This window comes from Lepeophtheirus salmonis, chromosome 14, assembly GCF_016086655.4.
Source record: "Lepeophtheirus salmonis chromosome 14, UVic_Lsal_1.4, whole genome shotgun sequence".
NCBI lineage: Eukaryota > Metazoa > Arthropoda > Copepoda > Siphonostomatoida > Caligidae > Lepeophtheirus > Lepeophtheirus salmonis.
The window spans coordinates 4,372,200-4,399,415 of NC_052144.2; the positions used below are offsets into that span (position 1 = coordinate 4,372,200).

The 27,216-nt window shown below is 32.7% G+C and overlaps 1 protein-coding gene and 1 long non-coding RNA gene across 3 annotated transcripts; both read left to right on the forward strand.

Moving 5' to 3' along the window:
* The first annotated feature begins 1,522 nt into the window (after nucleotides 1–1,522).
* Nucleotides 1,523–3,578, forward strand: LOC121129494 (uncharacterized). Its single transcript, XR_005868437.2, has 3 exons — nucleotides 1,523–2,061; nucleotides 2,300–3,058; nucleotides 3,201–3,578. It is a non-coding gene; the product is annotated as an uncharacterized lncRNA (long non-coding RNA).
* An 11,093-nt stretch (nucleotides 3,579–14,671) lies between these two features.
* On the forward strand, nucleotides 14,672–18,579 carry LOC121129053 (uncharacterized). 2 transcript variants are annotated; one of them, XM_040724720.2, is made up of 2 exons: nucleotides 14,672–14,772; nucleotides 15,047–18,579. In XM_040724720.2, the coding sequence occupies exon 2, from the start codon at nucleotides 15,243–15,245 to the stop codon at nucleotides 18,462–18,464; it is 3,222 nt and encodes a 1,073-aa protein (XP_040580654.1). In that variant the 5' UTR covers nucleotides 14,672–14,772; nucleotides 15,047–15,242; the 3' UTR covers nucleotides 18,465–18,579. The 2 variants fall into 2 exon arrangements, with proteins under 2 accessions (XP_040580654.1, XP_040580653.1); XM_040724719.2 differs by having other exon boundaries at nucleotides 14,732–14,928.
* Nucleotides 18,580–27,216: the final 8,637 nt, after the last annotated feature.

The following is a 27,216-nucleotide window of genomic DNA, read 5'->3' on the forward strand; positions in this document are numbered from 1 at the left end:
TAATAAAATGTTAGAAATAAATTCATCGTAAAGATTTAGAGCAATAGCTAATTATGTAGTAATGTCCGGCGATATTACTCCCTATTAAGAGCATCAAAAAAGATTTTCCCCGTTATTTAGGCATGCTTATATAACAACATACTATTATCATGATGGATATACACAATTGTTAATTATAATGCAACACCCAATGTAACTCCCCTCGTTGTTGTGTCCATTTAAGCAGTTGTTTTTGCCTTTTATGAGTTTTCTGAACACCATTTCTTGGAACCCATCAACCATAGCTAAGCCTTAAGTGATAAAAAAGTAATATTTATTGACTATGTAATATTGGAAAACCTAATTATCATACCCAAGTCTTAAAGCGAAGTAAGTAGTCTCAGACAAACTGGTTGCAAACCATCCAAATCTACTACCCCCGTTGTTGTGACCATTTAAGCAGTTGTTTTTGCCCTTTACTGAGTTGTGTATTTTTGTGTAATTCTTGATATGTTTAGCTAAAATAGAATCATATTTTATGGTTAGATTTGAAAAAAAATTGAATACTTACTGTGAGATAGTACAAAATTCAGAGTTCCATTTCGAAATTCGTAAATACTTTTTACTGATAACTTGATCGTCATTTGGTGTGGATGACTCAAAACATTTTTATATGTATTTCTATAAATGACATCAGTAACAACATCCTCCATTAATTTAATGATGGTTCCTCGGGAAGGGATATGTTTACCCTTGTATTTCTCCATAAATTTTTTGAACGTAGATGATTAGCAATGGATAAGGTTATATTACATGCAATAAGCATCGTTGTGAGATCAAAGTTAAAGTCTGACTTGATGTATTCATCGTTAAATTGATTTTATAGATGAATACTATCCATAATCTTGTTATGAGATGAGGATAATGAGTGGCGTGCAATTCTAAACAGGGGACTAAAGGCACATTTATATCGACAAATCCGACAAACCATCTGTTTCTCATCCGGTAAGTATTTTCAAAATTCCTAGGCCTCCATTTTCAGAAATCCAGACAGAAGGCGACGTTATTTTAGGCATTTTATTCAGTTCTCTATCGACTATCACCATCTAATATTATATTAATATTGAATAATAAAGGCAGGAATGATAACGTTCTTGATTGATAGAAGAAGATGTATATTATTTAATCAATGATGCCATAAGTATTTCTTCTCTTCTCCTCGCACGCTTTTCTATTCTTACCAAAATTATCACCCTTACCTATATTATACCAATGTTTAGAATTAGGAAACAAAAAAATCAATAATTCATTTATAAAATCGGTCCAAACTGAAAATAATAAGACTAATTAAGATCGATTTTGTTTGTAGGACCAATATATTTTGATTTTTTTATGTGATCAATCCAGACTGAATTTCTTTTAAGAACTGAATTATTTCGATTAAACAAAGTTAATAACAAGCTTTAATTTCCATACTGAAAGTCAAAACAAATATTTACTTTTATTCTATGATTGCAACCCTTAACATATTCATTTTTTCAATAACAAAAACTATTCAATAATCATAACAATGTAATTCTGACAATTTATTAAAAATAAATTTCAATAATAATTCATTAATCAACAAGAATTAACTTTAAAAGCGTATAACAATGAATTTTAATATATCAATAACAAAGACAATAGGCCGAATATTCACGAAGAACTAAAGAGTATTTCAGGAATATCTTCTACTTTCCTAGAGTAATTGGGAGGGAGGCTAGAGTTTTACCTTTGTAGCAAATTACCCAACAATATAAACAGCTGTTCTGACCCAAATATTATCCTGGACAGTTACGAGCACCAATGCTGAAAGCAACGAACCCCTTATGGCTTGGAATGAAAGAATCATCACTATTGAGACAGTGTCTATGGGTTATAACTTAAGGAATATGTCCAGTACTTGGAATAACAATTAACTGCATGGAAGTTTGGAAACAAAAATGTTCCTTTTGGGATTTTCATCCTATTCATTTATATATCTCCCCTTAGACTCCTGAATACGCCAAGTTCTTCAACTCGGATGAGCTCTTAAATGCGTAGGTAATTTAGCTTGGCCTTGTCATTAAAGTTAAGGAATCTATCTTTTTCAATAGATTAGTCAATTTTTTTTTTTCCACTATTCGAGTCACACTTGGATTGAGAGCCAATAATATCTTATAAGTAACTAAGCTGGCTACATGAAATCACACTTTTAATTGAATTAACAATGTCAATTTTAAAAGCTCACGACAAATAACTTTTAATTGTTTAATTGTGAATGATTTATCATTTCTTTTAGGAAAGCATCCACAAAATCAGAATTGGTGGAATAGTTATTATACTCTTTAATTACTTAATCGATGTAGGCAAAGGTTTTCTCTCGCCATTTTCTCATAATATCTATTCAGAAAATACTCTCAGGTAGATAATTAATAAGTCAAGGCATGTAAAGAAGAATTTCTGAGGTTGAAACGATTTGAATGCATTAATTCATGGATTTGAATAGAGCTTTGAATGAAGGATCATTAGTAGAGGCTCTTTGACTAAATATTGTTGACCACACAATATTTAATCCTGACACATATTTATATCAGAACTGATGTCCACATATTGTTTCTTATTTGCTTTAGCGATCAATCTCTCGATGAATTCTTGTAATTCCTCTCTTGAATCTTATTTTTACATGTAATGGATTTTAAATGCTTATGGAAAAGGATTAATTGAATTCTCCATTTATGAAAAGAAGGAACTTGCAGCACCCTCTATGCCGAAGTTAAAAAGTTGGATCATCAATATGTCAGGTTGGATATTAAACTCTGTTCATAAAAATACTGATTTAATAGATTCAAAGTCATCCAAAACATCTGAAAACTCGATGAGAGACTGACTAGGTTCCTGTAGGTTTGTGATTATTCACAAAAGGATTCAGCCAGACTGAGTGGATTGAGAAAGGGGAGGTGTCCAATAAGAACTCCTGTTGATCTTGGAGGAAGGGGAATATCCCGGTTTTTTCTCCTTTGCCCTTTCAATTTTTCGAATGCAATACAAAACAAAATAGGTAAATACTTGTTTTTCATATCGCTATCAATTCATAATATTCCTTTGTCTTGTTTCAAAGAATTATATTTATGAATATTCTTCAAAAATTAATTAAAGTAATTAGAAAAATATAAAATAATAGTTTCTCTTTCTTCGACTAGGTATTTCCATTGTAGAGTTAGACATTGACTCAGCTAATCAGGCACGAGACTAATATGGGTGTATTTTTAATCCTATAAAGCCATCTGCATCATATTTGATTAATTAGTTTTTGAATCCTCCATTTGAGCAGTTTAACAGTTTTTTGGGTAAGAAACATAATGGATACATTGCTAAATGAATTATAATCAGTGGATTATGTAGAGAAAAAAGACGAATTCAGCCCTTATGGCTTTCAAGTATTGCTAAAAACATATTGTAACTCCGAAAAAGTGCTAAAACCAAGCGAAATTATAAATCTACAGACTGGGAAGCCAAAACTTAAAAGTAGCATTACTAAATTACGAGGAACAATATTTGTATGGAATAAAGTAAAGATGACTCAAAACTAATAATAGATATGTTAAAATATCCATTATTTAATTATATTTTGGTGTCAATATGTTCTCCTTCACAAGCAATATCATACTCAGCACGCCGGTGAACAGATTGGGAGCTCTTGACGATGAAGGACGTGTCCATGGCTGTCATGATGCCAGCTCGGAGATAATCGAAATTATAAGTGCTGGAGGTTACTTTGAAATATATATATATATTAAAAAACCATATACTCAAATCACTTTGATTTTGATGGATAAACAAAAAAAAAAACATCATTTTATTCTTAGAAATGAACAAAGATTCTAATATCAAAAATCAGTCAATTTTGACCATACATTAAAATAGTAGGCGTTATAGGTTTAAAGGGGGGGAGAAAAAATACTCCTTATGGCAAAAAAATTGTAGTTAAATTTCATAATAATTTTTGTAAAAGACATTGGCTCTTGTAAAAACTTTAATAAATTGTCAAAAAATGAAAAAATGTTATCAAAGTTTTTATTATTAAAGAACATCATAATTCTTAATTATTTTGAAATAAAAAAAGTTATAAAATAATCTATTTTATAACGTTTCTAAATATATAATTACTTGTGATAAGTGAAGTTATATTGCCAAATTTCTAAATATATTGCATAATACGATTTGTAAAAGTGAAATTAGGTTGTCAAAATTTTTAATATTTAAGAATTTTTCAACATTTAAAAAAAAAAAAAATTCCTGATGTTTTTGGTGAAATTTCTTTAGATATTGCATAACACAATGTCGAAAAGTGATATTATATTGTCAACTTCCTAAATATATGTATTAGTTAATTAACTGCTAAAAAGTGAGCTTATTCATTTTTTGATAATAATACAAATATCAAAATTTGTCAATCATAAAAAAATGCCACCCAAAATTTGTGAAAATATTCTTTTATTAAAAGAGAGCAAATAAATAGAAAACATTACTTAAATGACAAATTATGAGCCCTATCTACCACAAATAAAAACCTAGTTATGGGACAGATTTTAGTCTATTTATTAAAGAACAGCATTAATGATAACCTTCGATTCATTCATAACTTATTTCTATCATAATGGCAACAATATCTATACCTTTACCCATATCCTAGATATTGATGAATGTGTTGACAAACATTAAATTTTAACATTCTTTTTAAAACATTCCTAGGAAGGAAAAAAAAATGTTTTGACAAAGGAAGAAATGTCTTTTTATAAGTATATGTTAGGATAAATCATAAATGCAATTTAAAACACAAAATCCCGTAAATAGTATAAAATGCATTTCTAAAATAGTCTTTTTAAAGGCATGCTTAATAAACGTTGTAATATTTCATTGAATGACTTTATTTGGAAAGTAATCTTTCTTTTTAAGGGTCTTCTTACTCTTTTTCGACTCTTATATGAAATAACAATTTTTTAGAGGTATATTTATTCAAGTAATTCCATGATTTAATTAATACAAAATTTTGAAAGTCTAAAAATCAATGGGGAGAGAATTCAAAAACACACCACCCCCTTCCCTGGGCCACCGGCTCTGGTCACGATAGTAGAAGGATACAAGGTCATAAACTAGATAAAGTAGAAAAAACTCCTTTTATTCTTACTAATAAAATATTTTAATTTAATTATTTCATAAAAAATAATTTTCTAGCGCAGAATTTTGGAGCAAGACAATTTATATATTGTGCTTCCGTGTGCCGCCAGTATTGTTGATGTCGGGCATATTGGGGGGCTGAAACAGACAAGTTGTATAAAACTATAACACTTTTTCATTAATATTGAGGAAGTTAGCGAACTATTGCTCTTAATTTGGAATGTAAAAATGGGATCAACAAATAAAAGGGCTTAAACCATACTGTCTATCAAAAATCTATCCCACTAATGCCTATTTTTATTATAGATAAGAAGCTAATATGCATTAAAATTATGTTTTTTACATTGTTATACAAACTTACATACCTCCATAGTGCAGAAAAAAGAGGAAATAATAAGATATTTTCCCCTAATTATCATACTTTTTTCATTCTTAATGGATCCAAAAAAAAAATCTATAAATCTAGCCATATTGTAGGGATTTTAGTACTTATTACTTTGGTTTAATTCCATTATCAGTGTTCATTATCGGCATCAAGTAGTATTCAATGCATGTGTAAAGTCTTTGTGTATTCTTAAAGCCATTTGATAAAGTTTCATGCCCCCCCCTCCACACACACACAAGATGGTGTTTCCAACAATTTTGATGCAATTTATGACGTCAGCGAAAAAGTACATCATGGTGCTGCATAAAACCGGTTCCAATATTAATTATGTATACAACCATTTTAACTCTTTCAAACCACTAGAGTTCCCAAAGTATCTTGTGTTGAAGGTTGATTTTTTAAATTTAAATTTAACAAAAAAACTGTAACACATCCCGTTTTCCGAAATAGTTTTAGGAAATTAGTATTCCCCTGTGTCTGAAATTATTTTTTGTATCTTTAAAAATATACATTGAATTACACATTTTTTCATATCCGTTATATCGATGAGTCCATTCATTTTTATTTCTACTTGACTAGTCAATCATAGATGATCCTGTTGAACTCAATTTATTAGTAATTTGTCATAAATATCAAAATATTTTTGTATTTTCTCTAAAAAAATAATTGCAAAATTCTACTGGTGATATTTTTTGAAAAAATTTATATATTTTAGTAAACACAAAGGTACTTGACAAAATTTTCTTTATGTTTTCTTGTACAGTTCATTCGTTCATTCTAGTTTTATTTAATAGTTACTTTTTTCAGTTTTATTCATTGGAGTAAGTAATACAAATACGTCCTAATATGTTTATTTTCATTGATACCCCCTAGGAGAGTTCCACCAATTAAGTAGTGTTGTTGTAGTTTTATTTGAGGAGTTCAGTCCAACTCAAATCGTATTACTCTTTGCGATAATGTTTACAACAGGATTACAACTGAATTGCTATCAATAGTTTTTGTTGTCCGTATATCTTACTCAACAATAATTTACGTATTTGAAACATTTACCAAATTATCAATATCTTTTTTGTCTCATTATCCACTTCATAAAGAAGAGTACGTATTTGGTCACTGATTAGACTCACATTAATTTGAGAAAATATTTTATTAGCATTATGATTATTTGATTCAACTGAATTTATTTAAAAATCATCAGCACCATTTCAGACCACCCTCGTATATTATGATATAAGAGGATGGTCTAAAAAGTTTCGGAACTCAACGTCAAGATGACAGCACTTGTAAATAAAAGTTAGTCACATCTATCTAGCATCTGTTACAAGTTACTCACCAAAGTTTCTGCCATTTTGGATTTGCAGCTGTTATGTAACAGTAATTTGAGTGAGGGTTTTTGTAAAAATAGACAAAATTGATTATCGAGCTGTCATTATTATTTTTTTTTTTTGAAAATATAACCTTTAAATAGATTTAAACAATAGCAGAAATATAAATGGTTATTGTGTTAAAATTTAATTTGTGTTTGTAAATCCAACTCTGAGTAATTGAGCCTAAAACAATTATTCTGCAGAGAAAAATTCTGAGTGCTATGAAATCAAGCCGTCATATATTTGGGAAATTACCCACCAATAATTACTTAATAAACTTAGAGAGAGACATATGTTTTTAAGGCCCAGCAGCATACACAGTTTGGTGAATGGGCCTAGTAAGCCGTGGAAGATTTATTATTGCAATAATAAATTCAAATTATTTGTCTTAAAATATAATTCGCAGTTGTGAGTCTTTGAGTACATAACTCTAGTCGATTTTATAGTTTTATCTTAGGGTTAATTAGATTTAGTTACTCATTTGTGGGCCTCAGGCAAAGCTAGTTGGAAAATAAAAAAAAAGCGAATGGAAGACGTTTGAGGCTTCTACTAACTCATGATTCTTGTATTGTGATCAATCATGTAATCGAACAGGGCCAATCCGAATCAATTTGGTGCCCTAAGCAAAATATTAGCCAATAATATGTATATTCAATATTATACTGTTACACAAAGCTGAATATATTAATTGTCTTTGACAATTATTATATTCTGAGAAAGTATAAATATCTCTAATAATATAATAAATAATAAAAAAATGTATTATCCCTAGCCAATGCAAAATATAAAATTCAACTATGTACAAAAAGAAAACTGTAGACAAGTGTTACAAAATAAAAATATTATAACTGCATGAATATATGCATAGTGCACACTGTTGACATGCACATATTATTTTTATACTAAGAAATGCAGTTATTTACTGGTCGGAGCAGTGCATTCAGGTCGGGTTGTAGCCGAAAATATAGACAAGTGATTCAGGACTAATTTTATTCTCTCACACGGCAGGTACCCCCCTCCACCCCCAAGTTTTGCATCAATGTCTCTAACAATGAATTATAATCATAAAAACAACAGAGCCCACCTTTCTGGAGAGGTTAACACTATGTATATATAGATAAAATAAGACCACTCTGGGCATATTAGAGATGAACTTACATGAAGAATTTACAACCTTTTGAAAAAATCAGGAAAGCAATTAAAAACTGGTCAGAGGCCTCTCCAAAAAAATTCAACCAGAAAATAAAAATAATTAAATCTGATTGGGCCTGACAATTAAAGACCTACCAGACCCTAGTTTTATGGGCGCAACCTACCCCAATTATAGTTTTGGAAAAATTGAGCACGGCTCGAAAGTCAAGTAAGGTACGGATTCACTTTTTTTTCATCGCACCCATTACGACACCCCTGAATGAACGGCACACTTAGAATTTGTCTATATTGTCTATGCCACGGGTAAACCTTTCCAGAAAAAAATATGTTGGTTAAGCTATTTTAAAAAAAAGGAAGGCTGTTGAAAATAAATTGGAGGTTGTCTTGAATAAAAGTACTGCTCTATTTTGAGACCGTTAAAAAAACAAATACAATTAGAAGAAATTGGACACCATTTTATTAAAATTGAGAGTATCATTTTAGCTTGGACTTTTTATACTAAATGAATAAATAAAAATTCAAAAATGAACGAATGGACGGCAAACGGAAAGTTTTTACACAATGAAGGAATGAACGGAAAAGGGTGAACGGGTACATACCTGCAGTTGATGCATTAAATAAAATTCATTTCACACACAATAGGCACCAGTGTCCCAAATAATTCAGACATTAATCATTGCGGATGCATACATAAGAATTTAATAATATTTTAAACGTAGATATCTGGATACGTGTATATAAAGCATAATATGTTAGTTAAATAGGGAAATTTAATTATTGCATTCGATTAACAGATCAAAAATAGTACAGTTTAAAGTTTTTATTATTTTAAATTTGGTAGAATGAAAATATTCAGTATCCTACAAAATATTCAAAACTTACTTTTAATTCATCATTCCAAAACATTGTTTTACATCCTGACTACAAAAAAATTGAATTAAAAAAAGCAATATCAATATTGAATTAATGGAATACCAATGTCCCCAGAGTGTGAACGGGTTAAATAAATCAGTATCCTAATACCATTGGAGTATTATTGTACCAATATACCTCATAATCATGGATAAAAATAATACTATAATAGAAGAAGGCTTGACTTTTTGTTGTTGCTCCTGTAATATATGTTTTTTTTTTTTAATTTACTAAAACTTTGCTCAATTTTTTTTTCATTCTTTAGGTGAGAACATAAATGCTTGCGACAAAAAGTTTGAAAATAAAATGGAATGGCACTTATTTTTCTAACTACCTATGACTTTATCATCAGGTAACAGAGTAATTAGGCTATTCAAATGAAGAAAATTAAGGTTCAATATGGCTAAAATAAACATTTATTTGTACAGAATCAAAGTATTTTTCTTTATATTTTAGTTTCATCAAAAAATCTTCCCTTTGCTGCTCAGACTTTTGGCATTCTTGCTGTTAGTTTTTCAAGATACGCAGTTGTATTATCATTCCAAGCATTCTTCAAAATGTTCCACAACATGTTTTTCAAAAAGACAACGACCCTAAACATACATCCAAGCTCTGCAAAAACTTATTGGAAAAGAAAAAATAGCCTCTTACATGTTATCTATTATGCAATGGCCAGCTCAATCTCCCGATTTGAAACCAATAGAGCTATTGTGGAACAGAAAAGTTTGGGAAAAGTGCCCCGCAAGTAAGAATGAGGTGTGGAACATTTTGAAAAATGCTTAGAATGATATCAGACATGCCTATCTTGAAAACTAAGTGCAAGAATGCCAAAAGTCTGTAAAGTAGTTTTAGCAGCAAAGGGATTGATTTTTGATGAAGCTAAAATTTAAAGAAAAATATTTTGATTTTTTTTTTTACAAATAAATGTTTATAACCCTATGGAACATTAATTTTATTCATTTAAGTAGCCCAATTACTGTGTTACCTGATGATAAAGTTATAGATTGAAAAAAAATAATTGGGAAATATTTTATCACGTAAAAAATTGTCTGGATAAAAAAAGATGGTAGATAGAAAAATAAGTGAAATTCCATTATTTTTTTTTCCAAATTTTTTTTTGCCAGTGTATGTTCTTATAAACTATAAAGTTTAACCACAAAAGTGTTTTCTTGTGAATACAAGAGAGTGACGCAAACCATCTTATCTATGAACAGAGCAAGCATAGACGGTTGGAAAGAGCAAAGATGATTCTAAATTTTCTCTAGGCCAATAAAAATTCTGCCAAAGTTTTGCTCTTTTCCAATGAAAATATTTTCACGGTTGTGAATAAGCTGAACAGCCACTACATCATAACCGAATCTCTCAGCTTCAGTGAGACATGTCTTCAGAATAAAACATCCAGTGGCCAGCACAGGCGAAGTTTCCCCTTCCATTTTTATGGAGAGGAAGGTGCAGCTCAATGCAAATGCCTACATCGAACTTTTGTTTAAGAAAGTGTTACCATGGCTAGAGAATAGTTGGGGAACAACTTTGTTTCCACTCAAGACGGAGGTCCGTGTGATCGCGCTGCTACAACCCAAGCCTTCCTGAGAGACAACTTTCTGTACCTCAACACGTGGTCTCCCTCCTTTCCAGACACGAACTCCTTGGATTACTCTATCAAGCTGCGTCTAGAGGAAAGAGTGTGTTCTACTTCTCACAAGAATGTCCAGTCTATAGAGGCTTCCACCAAGAAAGAGTGGACCAAGTTCGAGTTTGACTACTTAGTCCAGGTCTGCAAGGGATTTAAGCCTTGTATTGAGGCAATTATCAGAACTGAGGCCTCACATATTGAATAAAAGTTGTGTCAAGCACTATCTTCAGAGGATTTTTTAAATATATGTCCTCACAATACCTCTCGTTTAAAGTTTACTCTTGAAAAAAGAAGAAAAAAAAAGTGATAAGATCAACCCTGTAGTAGTTAACGTTATTGGATATATGTACTTACAAATCCTAAAAAATTCGAACAAAAGGCCTATAATTGACTGAAATATGTTTATAAAGTATTTGGCTCTTTGTATATACGATATGAAAAAAATAATTGGACATTTTTTCTTTTTTCTTATTTTTGTTTAAGTGTTATCTCACCCCATATTGAAAAGGACAAATCTGGATAAAATAAAGTCTGATAAATCAAATAAAGACTCTAAAATAAAGTAAACATGATTGATTATCTCCTCAAACCCCAGAAAGTGGAATACGAGGCCTATAATTGACCGAAATATGTCTATAATTTATAAAATAAATCAGATATTTATCTTTTTCTTCATTTGTTTTCAAGATTATGAATATATGTTGCTATCTCATCACATTTTATTTGAAATACCATATCCGAGTCAAACTAAATATTATACATCAAATTTAGACTTTAGACTATAGTTAACATCCCATAAATTAGGCTGGGGAAAAAGTAATTTCGTATTTTTGTTTTTTTTAATACTTTATAAGAAGGGTTACACTCATCCAATTTAAGACAAGTATGCTCCGTTCTGTTCGATAACTTTTTTCCAACTAGAACCCAAGTCCATAATTCGTTTCTCGTTGAAGCCCTTGCTCCTATTGGTAAAAACTCGGACAACCAATTTTCACAGGCCCCTATTGAGGCCTAATTTCTACCCACAAGCGCATTGTTCATAGACAAGAACAGGAGGTTTTCGCTTGGTGCCACGTTCGAATTGTAGGGTACTTTCCATTCTGGCCCTTCATCGAAGATCATGCACTATTTCTCTCCTATTCGACTTTGTTTTGGTATTTAGCCATCTGCAAATGGTTCAAAACGGTTTTATGATCGATGTTCAACTACTGGGCCATAATACGACTGCTAAAATGACGGTCTATTTTTATATTTTCTAAAACGTTATCTACATTTTCGACGACAGGCTCTCCAGTGTGTGGCACATCATTCACCTCCACTACAAAAAAACAAAACAACACGAACCACTGTCGTGCAACACGAACCGAAATAGTATTGTCACTGTATATATTGCAAATTTTCTTGGCCGCTTTCGATGGGTTTTTCCCTTTCTGGTAGTAAAAATGTACAAAATGGCGAATTTCTTCCATACTCGACACATGGTAAAACTGAACTGGCCAAGTTTAATACTGTCTAAAAAGCGTTTGTAGTATAGACTGACTCCTTTACACCACTTTATCGTATGATCCAAGATGACCAATAATGAACAAGGTATACTAAGTTCAAATAAGGGCTTGAAATACGAAATTACTTTTTCCCCAACCTGGTATATACTTCATAATTCACGAAAATATATTTGTCAAATAACATGGGTCGTTTATATTTATGAAGAATACAACAAAATTGGGATTTTCTCTTATTTTTGTTCAATATTGCTTTTGAGTTGATTCTTTACATATAAGCATACATTTGACACAAATATATGCTGCCTAAAGAGCAGGGGGTAAGCCATGGATACTTTCTAATTCTATTTCTCTTTCAGTAAAGTCATTTAATTTATATATCATTATTATCGGGACATATACCTTTAGCATCGAATGATTTGTTACTATCAATTTAACACAATGTGTTTACCTTTTAAATTATGGGCAAAAATGACCACATAGCTGTGTAATATATATCTTTTAATAATTCCAAAGTCCATACTTATTATTATCAACCAAATTAACAAATATTATTACATATGTATTTACAGGTAAGTTTATGTTAGCTTTATTAGAAAGCACCTCTCTCCTGTCGTATATATACCCATTCTATGCGGGAGTTCTGTAATATTAAGCTTCAAAACAATATTTATATGTTGTGTGATTTTTTTAAAGCGCAAAGTCTTTTATACAATGATGTATTTATGTTGTGTACGAGTTGCGATTTGGTACAAGTTGTAACATGCATAAGCATATTGTACAAGTTGCAAAAATAGATGAAGAAACATAATTTGGAGTTGATACTTGTGAACAAATATTGATTATTCTTTAGATAGTTGATATATGAATGCTGTGGTTTTTGAATATTTTGATGAAAATGACGGATTAAATGGCAATAAAGCTCAAAAACTCAAAGTTACATTGTTCGAATATCAGAAGTGGAACATGGGAGCCAAGTTTAGAGGCTAAACATGGACTTGTAGTATTATTAGTCAAGGGCGTCCGCAGGATTATGTTGGGGGGGAGGTAGATTTTTTTTGAAAAAATTACAATTTTTCGAAAAAAATTCAAAAATCCGGAGCTGTTCACAAAAAAATTTAACTTGAATTTTTTTTTCAAAAAGTTATTTACAAAAAATTACAATTTTTTTCAAAAATCCACAGCTGTAGACAAAAAATTTAATTCCAAATATTAAGTCTTTTGAAAAAATTTAATTTCAAATATTAAGTTATTCACAAAAAATTACATTTTTTTTTTCCAAAATCCACAGCTTTTTGACAAAAAAATTTAATTTCAAATATTAAGTTATTCAAAATAAATTAAAATTTTTTTTCAAAAATCCAAAGCTGTTGACAAAAAATTTATAAAATTTAATTTCAAATATTAAATTTTTTTTCAAAAATTTCAAAAAATCATAGTTTATCATAATTTTTTTTTTTTCAAAAATCTACAGCTGTTCACTAAAAATTTCAAAAAGTTAATTCCAAATATTATAATTTTTTCAAAAATCCTCAGATGTTCACAACAAATTTCAAAAATTGATTTTCGAATATTGGATTAAAAAAAAAAATTGAAATATTAAATTTTTTGGAATTTTATTTTGAAAAATCCATACCTATTCAGAATAATTTCGAAAATTAACTTTTTTGAAAAATTGAAAGAAAAATGTAGTAAAAAGCAAAAGTTCCTTTAATTTAATTTTTTTTTAAACAAATTTATTTAAAATTAGGGGCAAATTAAATTTTTCAAAGCCAAACTGCTTAAAAAAAGACAAATCGGACGACCTTGTTCTGGTTTTTTCCTCGGCTCTGTAATTTGAACGAATGACCTTCTTTTTAGAAAATAAATCCTTTATTTATTTTTTTCTCGGTTTTCTCATAATTTATTTTTCCTAGAGCGATATTTTTTCAAAAGATACAAATGGAAGTGAGAATGAGTAGTGGGCCGCCCTTTAACAATAAGGGAGCCGCCCGTATGTTACGTGTTGAACATCCTTGCTCTAAACAGATCCCTGAGCATTTTTTAAGACTTGAGTGTATTCAGGTTATCACTATAGCTTATCTTTTGGAAGGGGATTTTGCCAAATCTTAGACAATTTTTATGATTTTTACTTATTTTTTAAAACGTTAAATTTGACAATAAAACTTTTTCTTAAAAATTTTAGAGCTAAAATTTTTTGGAGGAGACAAAATTTGAAATAGTCACTTTATTTAAGAAAATATATGACAATAGCATTGAAACATTTAAATATGGGCCCAATGGCCCTTATCGTACCAGCACAACTGACCCTATGTCAAAATGAAATAACACCATCAATAATTAGTAATTGTTAATTGAAACAATAAATGACGGTTATAACAAATAAAAAATGCATCATGAGTAGGGTATAAATTGTAACTTGTACAATGAGCTTATACGAGTTGAAACTTGTACAGAAGATATACATATGTAAATAGTATGTGGTGAAATTATTCTTGGCAAATGCTTTCAGAAAATTGCCTAAAACTGAGTGATGCTGTTGTTTGTTTTTTTTTCTTGCTTTTTTTTCCTTCTATATTTTTTGTCTTCATTTTTTTTTTTCAAGCTTTATTTTTGACCAGTTGACTCTCATTACACTTTCGGGTAATCTACATATAAGTTGCGTGTTGTTTTATTTGAGTGTTGTATCGTACTTGAAATATTTATATAAATATATACATGTATCTATCTATACATATCGACATGAATACATTAATGACCTACGAAATTTAACATTCCTTTAGGCTCAAGAACCTTAATGTGAGATTTATTATTACTTTTTTGATTTCTTGGACATTTTCGTGTTTATTCTTATCATTATTGTTTTTTTATTTTGCATTTGAAGACATTAATACGTATTTTTAATTCTCTCTTGTAGGATGCTTGATGAACAAACTTATTAAATTGTCAACTTCGTTTGTGTTTGTAGATATAGTTGATATATATATTTATACTGGCAGCTGTTAAATAGGTGTTTTCCCGGTTGAACCAAGGAGTACGTTGCCAAAGTTATTAAAAGTAACACACGTAAAGAATATATACATCTCCACACTACCACACCACCACGGCATTCAATGAACATGGTTCGTTTCCGAGGGACGGAGTGGCACTATACTCATCCCTCATCCCTGACGGACAATCTCTACCTTTCAGCTGCTCGAGCCATTACTTCCGCCGTGCTTCTTGAGCTAGGGATCACGAGTTTGATTAATGCCACACTGGAAATGCCTTCGATGGCCTACCAAAAGCAAGAATGCATTCAAATTGCCGTTGAAGATAGAATCTGCTCCAAACTCTATGTCTATTTTGATCTCGTTGCTGATAAAATACATTCTGTGCATTTATCGGGTGGTAAGATATTGGTATACTGCCGTGCAGGGATGTCCCGTTCTGCCACATTATGCATCGCGTATTTTATTAAATACCACGATATGAATGTAAGTGAGGCCTTTGATTTCGTGAGGGAAAGGAGACCCATCATTCATCCCAATATAGGATTCATGCGACAACTCCGAGAGTATGAACATAAATTACATCATTCCAAATCGACAGTTATTAGTAGGGGACTTTCTTCTGCACGGACAACACTTTTGTCTTTTGCAACGGAAGAATTTTGTGAAAATGAAGTCAGTAATACAAACGAGATTCCCTCATTTAAATTAGGTAAGCCACATAAAGCTAAACTTGTCGTATCAGATATGAATTCAGCAGAGAGTTACTTCACCACCCCTGTTGAGCTCCTCTTCCTACCTCAACAGAATGCAGAAAAAGAAGCCATTCGACGACTTCCAGTAAGGGCAAGACGAATCACTGCCGTCTACGATACTTCAAAATCCATAGTGAGTCATTATCTACAAACCTCGTTGTTCATTAATAATTCAATTCCGGATCGTCATCCACCACTTTGTACTTGTAGGCCTACTCTTCCGGATCGTATGCATCATGGAATTGTGGTAAGAAAACCGGAAATAGGCAATTTATTAGAAGAGTCCTTGGCCTATGCTACTCCCTCATCGATCAAATCTAGTTATTCTTTCTCATATTCCCTTAATAACCCACTAATCACAACTCTTCCATTAATTTATGAACTCAACGGATTTATAATAGCCCAAAAAAATATACTATCTCGTTTCTCTAAAAGTAGGGCCAGTGTAAAGACTACGGGTCTTAAACTATCTTCAGGCCCTTCATCTCTCAAAAAAGCCCGTATCCTCATTTCTGATAATGCACTCACTTTATGTACCTCTAGAATCCACCCTCCTCAACTTGAAAAAGTATCCATTCTTACAAAAGATTCCCGGATTCATAGCATTTCTGCTGTATCCATATTAACTCTTCAATACTCCATAAATGTCTGTGAGATCGGACATTTCTCTGGAGAAGACCTACAAGATCCACCTCAAGTTTATCATCCCCTTCAAAGAGAATATCCTTTTTACACCATTGTTACAAGAAGAGCACGAGTACAAACTTCTCTTCATACAGCAGTTGTCCTACCCGTCGTAGAAGCCTGCTGGCACTTCACATTGAAGACCAACAGAAGAACTACAAAGTTAAATTGGGCAGCAGAAAGGAAAGATCATGGAGCTGATGTCTTCTCTGAGTTCTGTCGAGCAAGACCAGATGTTCATTACATAAATCAAACTCCAAAGAACTTGCCGCCCATTCCAAAAATCCTAGCAGTCATTCAATCAACTCCTGATAGTATCCGTGAGAATCCAAAAATTTTACCACGGTTCCTAATGACGCGATACCCAAGCCGCACAGTTTCCAATATGTGTAACTGCCCTCTCATTTACTCATTAAATGTTAGGAAACCTCTGATTTTAGAGTACACTAATTTATATTGCGAGCCAAGAGTTATGAAAGTGCCTTCGCCCAAAATTGAATTATTTCGGGAAACCAAGGGGAACAAATTACTTCAAAGACGAGTTGCTCTGAACGTGACCCAAGTGGAAGTGAGGAAGGAATCTGAAGACCTCATGGAAATTCCGTCAATTAAAGAAGCATCTAAATTTACTGAACTTGTTGAGAATGTCAAGAAAGAGGAAGATTTAAATAGATTACAAATCTGGTTTGAAGTTTTTAAAAGGTATGTTCTCTCGGGTCGTCCAATTTATCCATTTGTGGCAATCACAGAACTATTGCAACTTCCTATTATTCAAGTTCATCCTACTGTCTCAGAACCTACCAATTCCTTATCAGAATTGTTCGCCCCTGAGTACAATGAGGCGATCATTTCCACAGAATTGTCTGACATCATTTTGAAACCTACTCTACAAAAGGTTATGGACGTTCTTTATTGTCCTGGAAATGAGTCAGGAGATGAGGTTACTGAGGAACAATATCAATTCAAGGATTCAAATGAAATAATGCCCAAATATGTGGAATTTGATTCCTCATATAATGATGAACTATTTCATGGTATAGCAGACACACTCGCACCAATTGTATACGCAGAAGTGTCAGATAATATTGATGGAGATATGGACTCACGCTATCTTCAAAGATTGCCTTTTTCTATTATAACTGGTTTCAAATTTGTCGCAGATCACTATATGATCCAGATTGGTGAGGAAAGTCAAGGAAAGGAAGAGAAAGAAGAATACAAGGGACAGAGAATCAAAAAAGAAAGACCCTATATTCGATATTGTCCCAATGCAGCTAACGAAACGCTTGAGAACATTGCTGAGCCTGTTGACACATTTTGGTATTTTCAACTTGATACTCCTACGGCTGCAAGAGTCAAGGAAGAAGATGATGAGAAGAAACGTCAAAAGGAGGCTTTATTAATGTCTAAAAATGTATCAGATAGTCGATATCAGCTCTTCCTTCCAGATCCTGAAACAGTTAAACGAATTGAAAGTGAGAAAAAAACTGTTTCTTTTGCAGAGCCTAAGCCTGTACCTACCCAACGCATTGGATCTCTTATTTCCTATCAACGTCCAAGAAGTCGTAGTAGAGCGTCCTCCTCCTCAAGGAAGGCTCAAAATACAGAAGATCAAAATAATCGTGCACTAAAAGATCTAGATGCCTCTTACAAAGAATCAAATCTATTGTTAGAACGACGCCGTAAGCCCGAATATTACTCCTCGTCTTCCTCCTCTCCAAGAACTTCCGCATACTACTCAAGTGATTCTAGAGAGTCGTTCAACAGTTTGAAGGGTCTTCTTGAAACGGCTCAAAAAATAATTGGAGGATCTTCGAATTCATCATCCACGGGGTCTAGTGGTATTGGAACGAGAGCATCAAGATCATCAGTTAAACATCGCTATTATAAAAGTCCGAGATCCTGAAATGCAAATTGATATTTATATTCTTTTTTTATTTACCATTTATAATTTATCAAATGTTCTTTTATATTTTCGATCATGCTAAATAAAGCCATTCAAAGACTTAGAAAAAAAAAAAGAAGGAGCTCATATTTATTTGCAATCTATTTCATTTGTACAAACCCACAACATAGACTATAAGAAGAATTTTCAGGACATAAAGATAGATTACTGCTATGTCATTTCATAGTTGGGGGGTTTGAAAGTCAAAGAAATAGGAAAATATGTGATTAAAAGTTCCATTTTATGACAGTTAAAGGTCACTTATATACATATAAATATGTAAGCCTACTTTCTCTTTTTGCTACTTTTTTTGTTTGATTTGTGACACTTATTGTCACTATTATTAAGATATACGATTTAATGCATTCAGGTCTGATTTGAAGTATAGGTAGAATAAAGTGCAGACGGAATATAATCTATTATTCAATCATTGGATAATTTTGATAAATTAGACAGGGACATTCAAGGTTGAATATGAGGTAATCATGATAAATAAAATATGTGGCCGTCAACAAAAAAGCAAGATCGAATTATTTTATTAATATTGAATATGGATTACTTTTGTATTCTTTAGTAATATATTATCAATTATTATGAACAAATTATTCTTATGACCCCTTAAGCTTTAAAACAAATTGTACTTAAATTAGCCAAAAATTGAAAGACTCTTAAATCAAATAAAGATTATAAAATATAACTGAAGTTTTTATGTATCTACACTCTGTGTCGTATTTATATAGTGACGTGACTCTGACTATCTCTGCTTAAAATATATGGCGCAATGACGGATCTAAATAAAAATAAAAAAGATGGCGAGCAAGGGATAGAGTTAATGGACCACATTCAGAGTCTCCATTCTGATAATTCCGGGAATATAGAGGAGAATACAGCAATAAACGGTTGGATGGATCACGAGTTTGTTCCAGCGAAGCTACTTTAGAACAATGGCTCCTATACATATTGGAATATGTTTTACACAACGAGGGTGGTAGTAAAAGTCGTGGAAGTCTTACTTTTGTTAATGATGTTCGAGCTGAACATGTTGGAAATTGCCCAAAATGAGCTGAATATCGAGTTGATTACGGAAAAGGGGATTTCAGAGATATTAGATCTTGTCCTATCTCATTTTCGGACGAAACGACATATTATCATGGATAAAGTGGATTTTAAGAGCAGGAGTCCTTTGATAGTCACTAAATACTTTAAAATCGTTATTTCGTAGAGCTCAATAAAGAGACCATGGATCCACGCCTAGCATCTCAAATTGTGGACAGATTGATTGATTTGGAGCTATGTAAGAGACATATACCCTATACCTTCATCCCAGGAAGTAATGACAAAATGTATCACGTCCAAGGGACCCAAAAAGGGGCAACAGGTCATGTTAATCAAACTCCTAAGTTCTAGAGGAATAATGAAAGTGGTCAGATAAAGTATTTTTGGGTTTATAAAGGATCACGAAAAAGATAGGTAGAAATGTGCGAATTACAATTAAGAGCGCAGGAAGTGAACCTTTTGCAATGTGTTGCAAATCTATAAATATATTAAATGTGTTCGAGTCGAAGGTATCAGGAACCGGCAAGGATCCAAAAGTTCATTGCCAGAGACAAGAAAATTCAGGAAGAGCACTTCCAGATTTGGGAACTGGTTGCACAGTTACCAACTCCATAGTTATTAAATAGTTAGTACTTTACAAAGATATAAGAAAGTATAATGGATCAGATGTAAGCCAAATTGGCCATAGATGGGGAAGCAATGGTTGAATACGAGCAAATCGAAAGAGTTGGGGATCTTACTCCCGCTGCATCTTAGCATAAGCAAATTAGAAGAATATAAAAATCCATTCAGCTTAACATTAGAAGAAAAAGAGAGAATTCTAGAAAAATTGATAAAAGAATACAAAGGCGTGTTTTATATAGAGAAATAACTTAAATGCATGAAGGGTAATCCACTGAAATTTATTTAAAAGAAGGTTATAAAGAATTTGCTGTATATACTCCAAGGGTAATTCCATTTACAATGAAAGAAAGAGTAAAAGAAGAACTGCTACAAATGGTGAAAAAGAGGATAATAAAAAGGGTTGACGAGCCAACCAAATGGTACCATCTAATGGTGGTTGTTTTTAAAAGTAATTGTTGAGTTTGAATTTGTACGGACTTGACAAAATTGAATAAAGAGGTAAAAAGACCCATTTCTCCAATTAGGAATCCAAGAGAAGCTTGGAGGAATATCAGACCAGGAAATATAATTTTTACAGCAATGGACGCGAGGCATGGGCAAGATAGTCAAAAATTAACAAGATTCATGATGCTTTCGGGGTGTTTTATGTCTTTACGAGCTCCAATGGGATTTGTAGCGAAAACTGGAAGATTACATCATTACTTACGACAAGAAGTTTTTCAATCATTTTAATAAGATTAAAGATATCCTTTACCATTGTAGAGATATAAAATAAGCCCAAGAAATTTATATTTGCTAAAGAAGAAGTTTGATTTATATTATAGGGATCAGTAGTACAATACCTGATCCAGGGAAGATTCATGCAATCCAAAAGTGTCCCACTCCAACAAAAAGGAAAGAGTTGAGAGGTTTTTTAGGATTGGTAAATCATTTGGAATAATTTTAAATGGAGATGAGTATAGCAGCATAGCCACAACGTGGACTACTTAAAAAAATAAATGATAGTATGTTGACAAGTTTTCATAAAAAAACCTTTCACAATGTGAAGATATGTTTCATAGGAAGTTTTAGTCCATCTGGATCCAACTCGTCCTACAACATTGCACGCTAATGTTTCAAGAAAAGAGGGTCTGGGATTTGCCTTATTACAAACGCAGCAAGACAAGAATTGAAAATTAATTAATTGTGCGTCTTGTTTTATATACGAGACAGAATACAGATATACGATGATGGAACTGTAATTATACGGCATTGTTTGGGGAGTGGAGAAATGCCAAATATATTTACAATTGACATGGATTATCGTCCTTTGATTCCCTTTCTTAATGAGTATACATTACATAAAATAGAAAATACTAGTATACATTGGCTTCGTACTAAGTTAATGGATTAACAGAGAAACCCAGAATTGAAAAAAAGCTAAGGATCAATCGATTCTTGACGCATTATCGTGTGCTCCTCGTGAGTATCCTAAAGAAAAGAATTGCTTTACTCTGGCAATCTTAAGAGAGGTTCCTGGAATATCCGATAAGGCATGGATATCAATGTTTGACAATAAGATATGTGAGACTACGAGTGACGTAATGATGAAGAAACTGCAGTAATTTCCTCAGGAATATGATGAATATAAGAAGTTGGTATGTGCTATTACCGAACACTTTCCACTGTCTTCAAAATCCAACTTAATAACGCCATTAGTTTAGAATATTCGAGACAGATGATGGACAGAGGATGGATTAGCAATATGTGAAGATAGAAGTATTATACTCGTGAGAGCAAGTAAGGTAATTAAGATGCATCTCACTATACGCATCAGGGAACTGATGCAAATAAGAAACGATGTCGACAATCACTTTATTTTCCTGGAATGAATTCGGATACAAAAAAAACTAATTGAGCAATGTCAGAAAAGATTGCTTAGTAAGGTCCAGAGTCGATACTAGAAAATATATACGGCCAACGAGAATGTTTGCAGAGATTGCATGTGTTTTTTTTTATAAATCAGGAAATGGTTTTTTAAGTCTATCCATAAAATATTCATTTTAAGTAATGAAAGCAGTAATACTCAGCATTGTTCGGAGAAATTATTAGCCGTTGACAAACAGACAAACTTTTTATTAAAAGTGAAGAATATAACTCCCCAACAAGTCCTCAGTAACGTTCTGTTGCTCATGAGCACACTTTCGTGTAATTACTCAATAATTAGACGTTATCTAATCAAGGACGAAGAAATTAGAATTAATGAGTTTGTGAAAGAAAAATATTGTTTAGATTGCCAACATGAAAAACTCGCACACTAAGAAATGCTTAGGATTTACAATCCTATATATATGTGTACTTCTGTTTCTGTTCTTTTTTCAATGAAACGCTGCACACGTTTGTTGCTACACCTCATCCAATATCAGATTAATCATATATGATTTTATATGAAAATGCTATAATAATGTGAGAGGCCCCAGCACGGCATTTTGTACTTGGACTTTCCATTACATATTCGAAAGCTGTCATCATTAGTCTTATATTCCTGAAAAGAAAACATATGTACAACATATAATTAGTGTTGTGTTAGTCCTTATTTAGGACTGAAGACTACAGACCAGTAGAGGCTTGGGCCGGTCCAGTTGCAGTTATAAAACTTATAAAGCTTAGTCCTTAATGACGTCTCTCTACTTTATTCCTCTTTTTTGTCAGTTCTAGTGATGAGTTAACCAAATAAATAAGGACTGACACAACACTACTTAAAAAAAAAACTTTCTCTGCCTGAATAATATCGATATTTTCATGGCTTTGGATAGTATGAGATTTGTTTTAGATTCGACGTAGCTCCAGGAAAACTAACACATCGGATTAAGATCTACACTGCTAAGAGGGAGGGGGGAGGGAGATATTTCGTTACCAATCAAGTCATAGCAGAGCTCATTCAGCCACTTCAGTGGTCGGTCTGAGACATGACAAAATGCTGAATTTTGTTTCCAGACCAAATGCCAATCTCCAGTGATTTGCAGGATCCAAGGCAGCACCCTTTCCTCCATCACCTTCACATATATGTGCTGGCCCTCAGATTAGTTTTGAAGATGTGAGGAGGCATGACATCACCCTCACTTGAGACGACTTCAAAGACCATGGCAGTGCTGGAAACTTCCATTTCCTTAACTATGGGACGTCCTTTGGGTTCATTACAATGCCAGGTGCGGCGAACAAATCTTTACACTTCGTTTTTGCTACATAAATCAAAGTTTTTGTGAATACGTTAAAATTGTTCCGGTCACATACTAAAAAAAGTGTCTTAGAAGGCGAGAAAATACGATGTGAATGTTACCAACGAATTTCGGTCCGCATACTTTTGGACCCTGGCAAGAAAACAAATGAGGAGAAGTTGTTACCATGGGTTCAGACCAACTACGCGTACATGGCATGGTGTTCCAGTAGGATGGTGCGCCTGCACACACGTCCAAAAAGACCCAGAAGTGGTTGGAGGCAATTTGCCTTTCTGGGCAAAGAAAATGTGGCCCCCTACTCACGAGATACCAACCCATTGGACTTCACTTTTTGGGTGCATATTGAGTCCAAGGCCTACACCTTCCGTCCCCCAAATATCAACAACCTCAAGTACACCATCAACCAGTACTGGGATGCCATGCCTGAGGACCACGTCTGCAATGGGTGTAAGGCTACATCAATTAAGGTAGCCAAGACATCATATTAGTTATTTTAATTTTATTTACACACTCTATTACAACTGGTTCCTGAAATACATCTTGATAAAGTTCTAGATTGAAAGTGTAAAGATTTTTTCACCACACTCGGTACAGTGATGATCCTTCATGTTGTAGACGTGATCTTGACAGAAATTCTTCGCATTGGAGAAGAACCAGAACATTCATTTATTATTTGGATACTTCAATCTGTTGAGGAGTTTCGTAGCCTTCAGCAGCCTTGACTTTATTACTGAAAAACAGAGCAGTTTGCATTCTGTAGGTGTTGTATCCAACACATAGGCTCTCACACTCACATTTGATGGTCCACAACTCCTCGGTATTGAAGCTGAAGCTTCTTGATGGGTGATCATCGATCATGGTCTGAACTAATGATGAGCTTGGATAATCAGTCTGGAGAAGAGCCTTACAAATATTTTGTACTATCTGGTTTTGGACGCCAGTCAGATTTGAGACTTCCTGAATCTCCATGCTGTGACAGGCCCAGGTGACCTGGAGTGGATCCAACTTTGCCATTGTACTGGTTCTGTTTTAGCACTTTTGATTTATATTCGCTGGATTGATGGAGTAGCGAAGGAAGAAATTGGGTCTTCCAACAAGACAATGCACACACCCACAAGACCCCAAAAGTGCAGAATGTACTGGCCACATCCTCACTTTTGGAGCCCAGATTTTTTGAACTGTAAACAGCCTGGACTTGAACTAATGCAATTTCTATCTCTGGGGGAGAGTCGAACATGAGGTCTTTGCCAAGTATCATTCGTATGGGGAGGCACTGAAGAATCAATTACCCTACAATGGCAAAGCTGGGTCTGCACGAGGTCGCCCGGGTCTACCTAGTACTGGTAGAAGCAATTGGTAGCAATTGATTCATCCTCTCCCGAGATTATTTAGTAGTGTATGGCTAATTAATATACCTAACATCAAATACATTTATAAATACACAGTATTAAAGATTATGAATTCAAAGGTATAAAGTATAATAATACAAAAGTGTTCAATTAGTTCACTGATGCTGATATTATCACTGGCGACAGTACTTGGCGTTGAACAGAGTTATTAGGCGTTGATAAACAAACAAAATTTGCCTCATCAATATACAATACCTGGGTATGTTACTTAGTCTGAAAAAAGTCAAAATATGAATTTGAAAAGGGGCTCTTACGTTGTGTATGGAGTGTTTCTTTCCATAAATACCTCAATTATTAAAATTCAGTGCCTATTCAATGAGAAATCTGAAAAATAGTAGTCGAAAATTTAATCCGTCCTCTCTTAGAATCACACGTACTAAGAACTGGTTTCTTAAGATTGGCAAATATGACGCACGGAGTTTGTTATTATTATCTCACTCAAATTATGCCCTTCTACATTGAGGACTGCCGTAGATTGAATCACAAAACCTAAACTTTCTTATATGCGAGTGTACGAGGTTCAGTGACCAGAAAAGAATTAGCATAACACAAACATGGCACTCCTTTCATAATTTATAAGCGCCTACAAATTTCAAATTCCATTAAAAACTGATGCTTTACATTAATCTTTATACTTTTTTCACAAGCTTTCTTAAGTGTTTATAAAGTTTTCTCTGTCATGTGGAAGGAGTGATTTTTTCACCCAAAACGCCACACAAATCTGCAGTTCATTACATTCCCTATTCATTAGCGACTACAAACTATTTCATCTTATAAAAACTAATGATCTTCATGAATTTTTATATTTTTTTCATTAATGAATAGAAAAATGTTCAAGCTTCCTTATTTTTTAAAAATTATCAATTATTAGAAGGGCATTATTGGCCCAAAACGAAGAAGCCAATTCGGAGGTCATTTTAAGTTATTAAATGAAGGTGTATATTGCGACTTTTTCTTTAATTTTTGCAATGCCGATTTAGTTTAAATCCTCTAGAACATTATTAGAGTACATTTTTTTAATATCATTAAAAAAAAGTTCATCAAATTTATGATCTAAAAGATGTACATATTTATGGCGTTTTATACGTCACGAAACTTCTTATCAATCAGCTGTTCGAGTAACTTAAAACGTAGGGGTGAGAGAAAATTAGAGAACTCCCTCTTTTGTAACATACATACAATATATCTCTAACAAATCATCAGTGTTAGTTTCCGTTTCTCATAAATGCACCCCCATTTAGTTACTCATTACCTCGAGTTTCTCTCTTCAATAATAATAACAGCTTCAAAATTGGGGGAAAAAACATCTTTCAGGTCGTCAACAACAAAAAACCTTGTTAGCTGTAAAATGCTTAGGATTTACAAACTTAAATATATATATTCCCTTTTTTATATGACGTGCTGAGCTTATTTTACACACACTCGTTGTTAAAAAGTAGTCATTCGCAGACAAACACATTTTCCATTATTAACATCGATATGTAACAAATATCATGGACAAAGAGAGTTTTATTTTGTTAAAATATCAATTTTAAAGCTGGAGTTCTAATAGATATGAAGCCACTTTGACCGGAGCTCCCTCAAGGAAAAATTAGATTGATGGATTGTCTTCACATAGCTCTGAAATATTAGAGTTAGAAAAATTGGAAATAAGTGGATAATTTGAAGAACTCCAACATTTGAATGGATTAGCTAATAAGATGTTATATAACTCTATATATAGGGTGCATCAACATAACTTCCTTTTTCCAAAAGGCAATGAAACATGTTTTGTAATTTAAACATACCCATATGAATTTCCAGTCACTGTAACTTCATTTTACTAAAAAAAACAACCAAGGATAAAGAATTCCAAAGGATAAATACTGTAACTTTAGGTGAATGCAAATGCTTAGTGCAATTCTCGGGGATTCGTGTAGTTTGTTAATGCACCTAGTCAAAAATGTATTTCATAAGTATCTTGTGGAACAGCTTTTACAATCGATTCGAACTAGACCGGTCGTCAAAATTTTGTATCCCTAGTAATCTGAATGAATGAGCTTCTTTTTCATCCTGAAGGAAGACAGGAAATATCTGCATAAATTCTAACAATTCACTTTTAAAAAAAGTAAAACAAAAGTCTCTTTGTCAAATATATATTCAGTGTTTTTTAACATATCTGCGTACGTAATAAATGTATTTTTGTACTTCAAAAAAATATATATTTATACGTATTTAGACTTATATTTTTTCATAATCAAATGAGAAAGTAAAAACAAGTCGTCAAAATAGTGGGTCACACGCTCACAAATAACAATAACACGAGCATGCTGAATCACTCATTCTTACAAAATTTACGACTGTGCAATAGGATGTGTCGTTTTGAGGAAGCTGGATCCACTTTTTGAGTTTTGAAAAAAGGGGTAT